This window comes from Epinephelus lanceolatus, chromosome 10 (assembly GCF_041903045.1).
Source record: "Epinephelus lanceolatus isolate andai-2023 chromosome 10, ASM4190304v1, whole genome shotgun sequence".
Classification (NCBI taxonomy): Eukaryota; Metazoa; Chordata; class Actinopteri; order Perciformes; family Serranidae; genus Epinephelus; species Epinephelus lanceolatus.
This window is the reverse complement of record NC_135743.1, coordinates 24320569-24333382: the sequence shown is the minus strand read 5'-3', so window position 1 is coordinate 24333382 and position 12814 is coordinate 24320569. Positions and strand designations below refer to the sequence as shown.

The 12814-nt window shown below is 41.8% G+C and overlaps 1 protein-coding gene across 2 annotated transcripts in view; it reads right to left on the bottom strand.

The window, feature by feature from the left end:
- The window catches only part of aplp1 (amyloid beta (A4) precursor-like protein 1), a 41044-nt gene extending 31204 nt beyond the window's left edge, over positions 1 to 9840 (bottom strand). For both annotated transcript variants that reach the window (XM_033640623.2, XM_033640625.2), the window contains exon 1: positions 9586 to 9840. In XM_033640623.2, coding sequence (XP_033496514.2) covers positions 9586 to 9651 — 66 coding nt within the window. In that variant the 5' untranslated portion in view covers positions 9652 to 9840. The remainder of the gene's footprint in view (positions 1 to 9585) is intronic.
- Positions 9841 to 12814: the final 2974 nt, after the last annotated feature.

Here is a 12814-nt window from a genome sequence, read left to right as displayed (position 1 = left end):
ATTCATGCGAAGCATCCAATTTGTCAGACGAGCTTGGGTGAGTATTGGCTGTTAACTGGCACAGCTTGGCCTTGGAGAGCACAATGACCCTGAGCTGAGAAAAGAATGGAATACTATTTGTCTCTCTCCATCATTGGCTGAATCTTACAGTTGATGATTAATAGCAGCCACGGCAGCACCTGAGTATCGCTATCATCTATAGCTGTTTGTAACAGCGGTCTGGTTGTTTATGGTAGGAAAGCCCTCTGTGTATATACCAGATAAAACAGAGGAAGAGTCAATTGCAGGAAGCCTTTGGAGATTCTTTGCTGGGGTTGCTGAATGCTGAGCATCGAGTCAAATGCTGTGGGAACATTTTGTCTCAAGGGAAGGGATGGTATGTTTGAGACTCCTTTGCTGGAAGTACACACTCCTGTACAATAAATTCCATCTAAATCACATCAACACTGGTAAATAAACAACTGCTGGTGATGCTTTTGGTTGCCATATTTGGAAAAATTTCACTAAAAAATAAAAAAAGTTTCAACATGAAATACTCATTGATATCCAATATTCAATATTAAAGCTCCAGTGTGTAACATTTATGGCAACATACTGGCAGAATGGAATATGATTAAGTATGTTTTCTTTAGTGAATAATCACCTGACAATAAGAACTGTTGTGTTTTCGCTACCTTAGAATGAGCCGTTTATATCTACATAGAGGCAGGTCCTTGTTCATGGAGTCTGCCATGTTGCACCACTGTGTTTGTACAGTAGCCCAGAACAGACAAACCAAACACTGGCTCCAGGTAAGGCCATTCATGATTCTGCATTTTCGCGCCAGCCACCATAGTGAGCAACCCCCTCCGCGATGAGCAGCACCAAAAAAACTTTTTTTTTTTTTTTAAGTGAAATTGTTTATTCAGTGTTTGTACCGCTTTTATCACCAAATCTTTTTGTTTTGGAGAGCAGGAGACCTCTGCAGATAATTTGGCTCCCTCCTGATCTATGAACACTGAAGGAATCCTAACCTGGAGTTCACGCTTGGCACATGCATGGAGAAGTTTCAGCTGGTTGCAATATGCGATTCTCGCCACTACTTGCCACTAAATTTCCCTACACTGCTTCTTAAACTGCTAACAAATACATTGCACAGCTGGATGCAGCAAGTTCACACTAGCTGTTATCTGGGGATTGTCAAAATGCATTCTGGGAAATGTAGGAAATCACTAAAGGTTCATTTGATTGTATGTATTAAAGGAAAATGGGTGTAACCAACAGCAGAGTGCGGAGGTAGCTCTGTCAATAGTGACTTGGGTTGGGAACCAAGGGGTCGCCGGTTCAAATTCCCATCTGGACCAAATCTGGAGTGTGGACTGCTAGCTGGAGAGGTGCCAGTTCACCTCCTGGGCACTGTCAAGGTACCCCTGAGCAAGACACCGAACCACCAACTGCTCGGGGTGCCTGTCCATGGGCAGCACCCTCGCTCTGACATCTCTCCATCTAATGCATATATAGATCTTGTGTGTTCATCTGTGTGTATTTCAGGCCAAAATAAATTGTGAATGAATTTCTCCTCAGTGATTAATAAAGTATATCTTTTTCTTCAAATATGAGCTGAATTGTGCTAGACATAATTCACATTGTAATGAATTGGTTCATGCTGTCAGAATATCTGATGGCAAAACTTTTTAACTGCATTAGTAAGGTGGAGCGTAGAGCTATAATGATTGATTGATTAACTGATAAGTTGTCAACTATAATTACACTATTTCTGAATTAATCATCACTAATTAGTCAACTTAATAACCGATTATTCAGTTTAAGTTATATTTTAAGGTGAAAACACCCTAAAGAAGAGAAAATTTCACTCTTGGACAATGCTCAGATGTGAATCAGCATTCCACTGATTTGGTATATGATAAAGTATAAAGTTTATGTCATAAATTCAGCACGTAGCAGACCTAACAGATTTAAACAACAGGGCCATAACACAACCTCAATAGAACAGGACATCACACATCCACTAAACACCCATCTCACCCCTCTACCCTCAGGACGCAGATACAGAGCACTGAGGTGCAGAAGGGCTCGCCTTGGGAAAAGCCTGATCCCTGCTGTCATAGCAGCCCTGAACAAAAGGCCTCGCTGAACAGGCCAGAGTGTGGACTATGTTAAGTGTTGACACTGTTTTGTTTGTCTGTTTTCTACCGTGTGTTTCCAAATGTGTGTCTTGTTCTGTTCTGTGGTGGACACTGGGAATGGATGGTGCTGTGGAAAAGAATTTCCTCAAGGGGACAATAAAGTCTAAGTCTAAAAAAGTCATTTGTGGACAAAACAACATTCGAGGACGTCATCTTGGGCTTTGGGAAACACTGACTTACATTTTTCACCATTTTCTGACGTTTTATAGACCAGAAAATAATCGACAGATTAATCGACAGTGGAAATGATCATTAGTTCCAGCTCTGGCGCAATGACAGTACAGAACCAGCTTGTGCAAATAAAGACAGGCAGAGTCAGATGTCTGAAAATATCAAGAATGGAGAAAAAAATGCAAGAGTAGCAAAGGGCAGAAAAGGAATCAAACGAAGGGTGAGTTTGCAGCATGAATTATTCAAGAACAATCAAAGTACACACAAGGAAAGAGAAAAGATGTCACTGGCCACTGAAAGCTGCTGAGGCAGATGGAGGAGCGGTGTCTGGGAGAGAGGGTATGGGAGGGGTAAGGAGTGCCCCTGGGATGTGGCAGGAGAGGCTGGGGCAGAGACGGGGAAGAGGAAGCGGGGAGGGGGGTGGGGTTGGGTGGGGGCAAGGAGGAGACAGGCGTGGGGATTTTCTTTTGTGCTCTGTAGAGCGAGGCTGGGGAGTGGACCTGGAGGGCGGGGAAAGGAGGGGTAACAAAAAACCAGGTAGCATGAAGAGAGAGGACTGGCATCAGAGCGTTGAGAAGGGTGCGTGACAAGTGCCAAAGCCCCGCCGACAAGCGAGAGCCCAGACCTTTCCACGGCCTTCAATAATTGATGCAGCTTCTGTAGCGTGCCATCTTTATAAAGCAGCAAGTGTGTGGTGAATGTGTGTGTATTTCTGAGCTATCTGTGTAAGCGTGTGACCTAATTGTGTGCATGTGTGTGGTTTCTGACCATCAATACCACTGTACCTTTGTTACATTTGGATTAATGTCTTGGAAATGAGCTTTTAGTACTTCTGATAGAGCTGTGTGTGTTTCGTAGCCAAGGCTGTGCAAATGATGAAGGAGCGAAAATGACCTGCCAAAAAGTACATCCATTTCCCTCCATAACAGCTCCTGTTCTCCTGTAGAATGTTAATACTGGCCTGATCAGTCTCAGTGGACCCAACAACCCCACGCTCTCTCAAACCCTGCAGCCATGGCCGTTAAGGAAATTAGATTTTTTGCACTCCCACTTTCATACAACCTGGTGCTCCACTCTGGCCACAGGGTTTTCTATTCCTCTGCCCCACCACCCGCCCCTTGTCTCATTTCAAGGCCACCTGTGAATACATGTACATGACAGAGATGGATCTCTCTGCTCTCCCAGCTGCTTGGGGTTGAGCAGCAATAGGGCTGGGTTCCTCCATTAGCATGCACTCCACCCTGCAACCCACATAACATTTTACACGCGCTACATCACTTACACTCTCTATCCTCCCTCACCCTCTCCGTCTCTCAAATCATCTGCCGTGCCAGGGCAATCCCCCCTCTCTCTCTCTTCCTCCACCAGCCCTCAATCTGTTTCACTGCGCTCTTTTTTTCTCCTCCTGAACATGGAGGACAAGTGTTATCACCACACTGCAGATTTTTTCGAGGAGGGGGGGGGGGGGGGGGGGGGGTGGTCGGGGGTGTGGGCTCCTCCGAAACCTCCCACTGGCTGCGGCAGGACTAAACATCTCGCTCTGCCCTGGCGTTAAACTTTTCCGCAGAAATCCAACCCATTAGGCTTACTGAGGCAGTTATGTGGGGTGTGAAGACCTCGGGCTGCAGCGATATCTCTGTCCTGCAAGACTCTGGAGAGGAGCCACAGCTGGATGTGATCAGGATGGCTATGCTAGTATCTCAATTCCTCTAGGTGACACTGAGCAAACTCATGACATGTGCAAACACACACACGCAGAAGACACCTGCACACTTCCAAACCACACCAGTCCCATCCGGGCTTCAGCTCTTACAGACACATAGTCGAGCAATTTAAGCAATATATATATGACATTCAGTAAGCAGATGATGAAAGGGAGAGTAATCTTTGGGAAACTGGAAGTTAAAGTAACTTCTTGATTATGTGCAACCTAGAAACATCCACGCAGTCTGGGAAGCCAAAGAAATTAACTCATCAAATCCAGTGCATCAGGTTATGCACGACAGACTGTGGAGATGACACAAAGTGATGAGTCTTGCAACCGAGCATTATTAAATGCTGAATTGGGAATTACTCCCTTTCCAGCTGAGACGCATAATTCGAAATATTTCAGAAAGGCCAGAAGACAAGATTGAATCATCGAAACCAGGACTTGGCAGAGCTTCCCTGGACCCATCAGGAGGATGCCGTGCAAATGTGCAATTAATGTCAATTTCATTTCAGCAGAAAAGCTGGATGAACTCCATGCCTCAAGACATAAACACAAATGTACACTTTCTCCATTTACACTCTAAACAACCAGCAGCCATAATAGAAATGAATCCCCCCCCCCCCCCCCCCCCCCAGCCTGGTGACACTCTGAACCACACAACACGAGGCACTGTTTCAATGTTGCTGACTGCAAGATGGCCAATGGGGCGCATTAATATTATTCGCACCTCTAGTAACAGCTCAACTGCTCGAGCACTTTTACAGCGCTCCTTTCCTCGGGTACAGTGTAGCTCTCATTTCACAATGACTCTGCAGGATTTAATCCAGGTCCTGTGAGTGTGCTCCACTTCAAAAAACCTTGGAAAGGAAGTCAGATACGGAGAACAAGGGGGAAAAACATGCGATACAACTAAATGGTACGTTTTATGCCCACTGGCACACGGATATAGTAGAGAATAGCAAGCGCACGGGAATCCATTAGTGGAACCCGATTATCTCTTGGCTCTAAAATTAATTAAGTGAGTGTAGGGCAGTGTGTGTGTGTGTGTGTGTGTGTATCTGGTTGTCCTTATCTTTTTTCCTTGTTTTTTTCCCCCCAACAAATCCTCTTGTGTTTCTGCATTGAGAGGCAGATGGGGGTGGGAGGTGCATGGATCTGTATGGCTGTATTCCAGCACAGGGCCTGAAATCGCTGTTGGTGGGGCTGTGGTGGTGGAAGAGAAGGGCTGAGGGGGGGGGGGGGGGGTTACACAGCGACTTTATGACTCACCATTTTTATTTTAATCTCTAGCCGCACTAAAACCTGCTTCCTACCCTTCTGCTCTTTCCTTCCTTCCGTTTTCTCTGCCTCCCATTCCTCCCTTTATACTGCAAGCTTTCCCACACATTGAGTACTTCCTGAAACCTGTTGCAGATACGGTGGGTTTGTTTTTTGCGTCTGCTACTACTTTTCTTCTGCAGCCTCTCTGGACTGGAGTGCTCCGGCTCGGGCACAGGTTCACACTGCTGCAGTCATTTATCTTGATAAATACAGAGCTGGGTGACTAAAGCTGAGCATACCTGTAGTCCCTTGCCTCCCCTTTTTCTTTTTTTTAATCCAATATGGCTACACATAAACGCAGTCTTTGTATGATTGCTGTCATAAATCAGATTTTCCTTTGTGGAGGTTTTGTTGGGGCAAAAGCTGAACTCACAGACTGCATTGTGGCTTTATGCTTTGTTGATAAGTGAGTATTCATAATGCCATTATGACTCCCTAATGTTTGTGATCTTACAGAGTAGGCCTAGGTGGTACGAGCCCGCAGGAGGGTATGAATTTGTCAACTGTTAGGGGATTTTAGTGAACCATTTCTGCAGTAGTTGCTGTTTCTGTAGTTATATTAGATCACTGCATGCTACTGGTGCCAAAAATATGGATTTATCTTTACATACGGTTACTGAATATTTCAATATTCAATGTTTCAATACTTATTTTCTGCAGTATCGATTCATTTTTTTCTATATTTTAATAAAAAACAAATGAGTTGAATGCCCTTAATGCCAGTTTTCCCTGAGGTATTGAAAATTGATATTTTTCAAGGTTTTGTCTCGAAGTTAAAAGTTCTTGTATCGCTTACCATGATGCAAATCAGCGTTCAGGACTGCTAAAAAACAATATCAGTTCTGTAAACATCTATTTGAATCAATGCAATGAAGGACTTGGATTTGTTAGATTATGTAATATCCTTTATTAGCCAACACTAGACATCGCTGTCAGGTAATTTTATCTATAAACAGTTCCTCTGTTGATTTCCCAGGAAATGTATTATGTCATGATAAGGCTGCAGGATATGGATAAAACCCCTGCTTAATGGGATAGTTGTATAGTGGCTAAAACTAGTAGTTGATCAATCAATTAGTAGATCGGAAGAGAAATAATCAGTGACCATTTGATCTTAAAGTCTTTCAAGTAACATTTTTTTAACCAAAAACTCCAACATTTGCTGCTTTTCTTGCTCCTTTCTGACAGTAAACTGAAGACCTTTGGAGGTTTGGAGTGTTGGTTGAACAAAACAAGACGCCTCAATATGTTAACTTGAGCTTTAGGAAACTGTGATGGGCCCCTTTCTGCACTATTTTTTGATATTTTAATAGGATAAATCAATTAAAGGAATACTTCACAACTTTGTTTGTCTCTAACGCCTCAATGGAAAACAGCAGATATATTGATTTATTGATTGATTGTGGACCGCATTAAACAACAGCAAAACTGTATCAAAACATTTCCTCACAAACTCTCACACAACTCCTTCAGTATAATCCAAGTCTCATTTATCCAGTCGTATGCTCAGTATTTCCCAAACACATGCATTTTCGCTAAAGCCTTAGTACTGGAGTCTGACTTTGAAGAGACCGTAGTCAAGTTTCACTTTTAGTTTTAAATAGTAAGGTTTTAGCAAAAATGCATACTTGGATTATACTGCATGAGTTGTGTGAGAGCTTATAAATGATTTGACTTTAAAGCTCTCATAAGAACAAGGATGAATGAATCAGTTGGTACTTGTCATTGTGTGTAGGTGCTCCAATATTTCTACCTGTTACTGTTTATCTTTTATGCTCTTAACTGTGTGGTTGTTTGGTTGTAACTTTTTTTGTATGCTGCTGTCTTGGCCAGGTCTCCCTTGTAAAGGAGATCGTTAATCTCAACAAGACCTACCTGGTTAAATATGGGTTAAATAAAAGTAAAATAAAATAAATAAACTGATGAAAAAAGTTTCCTCGTGAATTCAAGGTAACTGATATACAAACAGTCGATCTGAAGTATTCTTTCATTAATTGAGAAAGTATTCATCAGATATCACCGATCGCTGTGTCTACTGTACATACAGTTGAGGAATTACTAATGCGTAAAATAACTAGCCAGGCAGGTCTGTTTTTGGACAAACACAGAAACTTGTGAATTATATGTTGAAGGGATAAATGGTAACAAAATGTCTGACAAATTCATATCAGCTCACAGTATATACTTTTTACATTGCCCACCCATATATCATAATTTGATACGTTATCCCACCCCTTTTGAAGATGAAAAAGCATGTGACCCACATAAATGCTGCTAGCACGCAAACCCAACACATTCAATCTAATCCAAATTTCCCCTGCTTCTGAATGTCACACTACATGATAAAGACGTTCACAGGCTGTCCATAAAGGTGGCTGTCCCTGTCATCTTTCCATGAATGACCTTTTGTATCAGAAGTGTTCAATTAGCTAAATGCTGTGGGCGCTGTCACAGGTACAGTAAGTGCTATAGCAGCTGAGACACCTGGGAAACCATCACTGGACTTGACATGTATGTGACAACCTGGCGTCAATGTGTCCGTCCAGTCAGAGCACAGGATGATGAATGATCATGGCTTTACTCATCCAAAACACTATCTAGAAATGTAATTTGATTAGATTCTGATTATTCCAGCGCACTGAGACATTTGAATGTTACACTATAAAAGAGAGATCAAAACAAAATTATCCAATTCCCACATTTCTGCTGAATGAATGTTGAGTAAATTAAGGGAAGCTGACAGTTTTATTAGGACTAATACCACAGTGTAATCCAGCCAGCCAACCCTCTCGCAGTGTAATCTTCAGTGTAAACCTTCATGGGCAGGTCTCCTTGTATGAAGCTAAAGCCTGTTCCTCAGCATAGCAGTAATCCCGCTAAGGCTCTTAGAGAAGTGAAATTATTTCAGAGTGAAAGGAGAGGCTTTATGACTGTTACAGACTCACAGTGGAAGATGGCTAATAAATAAACATCTCACAAATCCTCTTAGGGGAACTTGGGGAGACTCTGAAGCGACTGTGCTCCATATTCTACATCACAGATACCGCAGCGTCGTTGGCTCCTCACCTCCATGTAGAAAAAGTCCGTTTGACCTGAACCACAGCTCCAGCTGGGACATCATGACTCATCCTCCCTCCTCCCCTCCATGCTCACCTCCAAACGCCACCCTGCTCCTACACACAAATGCTCCAACCTGAAAGCACGCCTCGGGTCTATTACGGAGATGATGGGCGACTGAAGAGTTATTGAGGAATAAAAGCAGAGTCCATCAAGCTGTGTGTCTGCTGTAAGTCGTGATGAGACAGGCGGGAGGTGGGAGCAGCTGGCGGCCCATTGATCTGTCGCTTCCTACAGGAGACTTTCACTCTCTCCTCTACCTATTGATGGAGACAGATGCCAATAGGATGACCCCGTATCTCTCATTAGTAAATTGTACTGTGTCTAATGATATATCAAAGTCACCCCCTTGTTAGAGGAGCAGTTATTCACAGGCATTTTAAGGCAACATATTTGGGAACAGAGGTAAAATGATCTACTGAAAATCAGATGTAAAATCAAATTGGGACTTGTGTCATCTATTCAGTCATGAGGACCAAATGTAACACACAACAGCAATTGAATATGCATGACTCCATCCTGCTCAAGAGCTGCACCACTCCTGTAAAAAAAGGACGGATGCAGGCTGATTTCTGCCTCTGACAGGGCCAGATGGGACGCAATGAGCTGGGATTTGATCTCCATCCTTCCACAGAGCAAAAGGCCTGTGTGACATTTTTTCATGTCCGATACAGGCCCAGACTTGACGCAGCGAGCTGAATGCACTGTACACCACCTCTCCTATCAAGCCTCATATATTTACGTCCCTGAATGCCAGACTCCATTCATATCCCATTGCAGCATTTGCATTTTAAAATCCCCTCACCATCACTGCGTTTTCCCGGGACGCTATGTGTCATTACTCTTGTTGACACACAGGACAGAGGCTCGAGGATGCATTTGCAAATTAAACCTGCCCTAGATAAGGGTGCGTGTCAGCAATATGGAGAAAGAGGCAGCTGTATGCGTGGCATGATGTCGACATGAGCTACAATACCACGGCATTATGTCCAAAAGTCACATCGACATTCAGCTGAAAAACAGACAGTGAAATTACAATGCGCCATCGGCACAGATGGTTTCAGGTTGTCTGGCTCTTACCTCGACGTTTTTCCACACGCAGCAGGACAATACAGCCATCAATATAGGTATTGCGGTATGTCCCATTTTCTCGCCTTCTTTTGACTCTTTTTATAACGAAGTTGCTGTTGTTAGATGACTGCCTCCAACATGCGCTGTCTGGTTACATCAGATGAAGTGATGGACACTGCGTTCGTCGGGATATCTCCTGCGTCTGCGTCCTGTTCGCTCTTGCCAACGGGCTCTCCAATGGCAGCCTGGGATTTTATGTGGATGAAGGCTGACAGAACCAAGCCCTGTTTCTGCGGGTATTTATCACAGGCTTTACTCACGGAGTCCTCGTCGTGGCTTAGTGAAGGGAGACATCTGGTGGGGATGGATGGAGAATGCAAGGCAAGGAGCGCCTGCTGGTTTTTACAGTAGGTGGTAATTTAAAGGGAGAATCCACCCGAAAATTCAATTAACAAGACTTAGCAGCTTTAATTTGTGAGTTTAAATGAGTTTCCCCCTAACAGACTGACTATAATGACGTCATCTGGGGGAAAAATATGATAAATTAATATGTTATATTGTTTATTTTGAAAGTTCATTCAGTTTTGGAACAAATCACATGATTCGGCTTGTTTATGTCATGCACAAAAATTAATGTTGCCAAGTCATTATATTATATCCATATATTGATTATATAATATGGATAATAATTCATTAGTGATTAAGGGGTAGGACTTGATAAGTTTCTACCTCTTCCTTCATGTAAAACTGTGAAACTTCAATCTTGATGATGCAATTTAAATGTCTTTTTTTGTGTATATCTGTTTTCTTTCTTTCTTTCTTTCTTTCTTTCTTATTTTTTAACCACTGCTATTGTTTAACATGTTCGAAATAAAGATATCAATCAATCAGTCCCCCTGTTTATATATATATATTTTTATTATTTTATTTCTGTTTATTTCATTTTATTTTATTTAAGAAAGGAAAGTGCAAATTAATCAGTTCACATGGTATAAAAATGCCAGAATTAGCTGAAAGACTATTTCTCATCTGTTGTCCCTTGGTCAAGATGTTACACAAGGCTACCTAAAATACAACAAAGTGCAAAACAAACAAACAAACAAATCAAAACAAAACAATGCAAAATAAAGACAAGGAAAACCGGGCATACAGTTCAAAATACATCTTTGAACGCATCAACAAGAAGTGGTTTTAATCATCAAATGTGTGATTCAGTGCTGAAACTTGAGGACAATTTGATGCAATATGAAACATGTAAATAATAAGAAAAGTTTATATACCATACCTCATTATAATCACTTATTTATTTTTCTGGTGAGTACATTTGTCTTTTTTGACAACATGTGAAGTCTGGGATGTCTGATTGATCATGTTCATAATGCTCTTCTGTAATTAATATGTGTAGGGTTTTCCCTAGAAAAAGTTCAATTACCCAGTTAATTATTATTAAAAATACAATGACTAAACAAAACTCATAATTATAAATATAAGGTAAAAAATCATCATCATAAAATTAATGAATCAGTGCTGGTCGCCATATGTGTGTCTCCAATGAATCACATCAAATATGCCAGCTTGAAAAGGTGTGTTTTCAGACGGGATTTGAAAGTGGAAAGGGAGTCAATATTATGAATGTCGTTGGGGAGAGAGTTCCAGAGGCGGGGGCAGAACGGCTGAAAGCTTTCGAACCCATGGTAGTCTATTGTGATGTGAGTTGGATTGCAGAAGAGGATCTAAGGGTACAGGAGGGTGTGTAGATATGAAGGAGTTCAGACAGGTAGGAGTTGTCAGTTTATTAGGGACAGCTCAGTAAAACTAATGCAGTCTAATACAACAGTCCTGCAGTAAAGTGTATTACATTGGTGATCTTATATTTTGTCTACCCTTACTGATCAAAATGGGGTGGACAAAATATTTGAAACACTGTGTGAAGTAGTAGACTAAAACTCAACAGCACAATATCTGTAGCTGCCAAAATGAAGAGAAAATTGGATGTATATGAACTTTATGAACTGTTGTATTAGACCACATATGTTTTAGATATGTGCACCATAAACTGACACTGAAATGTGTATGTATTCACTGTCTTGTGCAACTTCAAACATCTTAATAACCCTACAAATAAAACAATCTGAGGAGGGAAAAAAAATCTGATTTTGGTAGAACTGCTCCCAACTCATGTCTACACTTTGAGGCCACAACCTGTGATGAGGAGTTTTCAGTAGATGCTTCTGAAAAACCAAAAAGGCTGGACACCACTGCGATAGCAGACGAACAAATACACACACAGTGAGTGAAAAATAGCTTCTCTTGTTCTCCTGCAACCCACTGAAACATTAAATACAACCCTTATGAAATATGAAACAGAGGTGTTGACTCAACTGTGTGAGTATTTGAAGCTGTGTTTTTTTTTTCTTTATTTATTTGAAAGGGACAGTACACATTAATGAACATCAGTATGTGAGTACACGTGTAAATGTGTCGGAGTTAGCAAACCTGCTAATTTACATCCGTAGTCCCTTGGCAGGTAATAGACAGACAGACACATTGGAGGTAGACGAGAAAAAAAGAAGGAGTAATAATAATAACAGTACACAAGGAGTTCACATTAAAATACCCATTCATACATAGACATAAAGTGCAGTGTGGATTCTATAAAGTGCCGGGTGTAAAGTGCCAGTTGTTAAAGTGCAAGTGCATGATAGTTAAATAGATCCACATGTGGTGGCCCACTCCTGCCGCTTAGAGTGGACCAAGACATCGGATACTTAACAGCAGATGAAAAGTCCCATTCACAATTTAGGTACACAAAGATAATACATCACAGTGCAGTATAGTGCAGTGCATGCATACATACGTATATGTAGGCATGCACTGCACAACAACAATAACAACAACAAAGACAGTGCAAAGCATGGCGGACAGTCACAGAGCACGGCACATACGTATATGTATCGGGCTCTGCGAGAGGTCCACCTAGCCATGATTACAGTGTTGGTTTGTTTTGAGCCAGTTTTTGAGGTGGGCCTTAAAGGTGATATAGGTAGGGCATTCTCTTATTGTACATGGTATGTTGTTCCAGATGTTACTGCCCTTAACCGACATAACAGATTGTCCAAAAGTCGTGTGTCTGTAAGGTACTTCGCAATCTCCCCTGGAATAGGCTCTGGTGGTTCTGCCACTGCTAACTTTAAGTTTTATATATTCTTTTAATGGAGGAGGTGCAAGTCCATTCAGT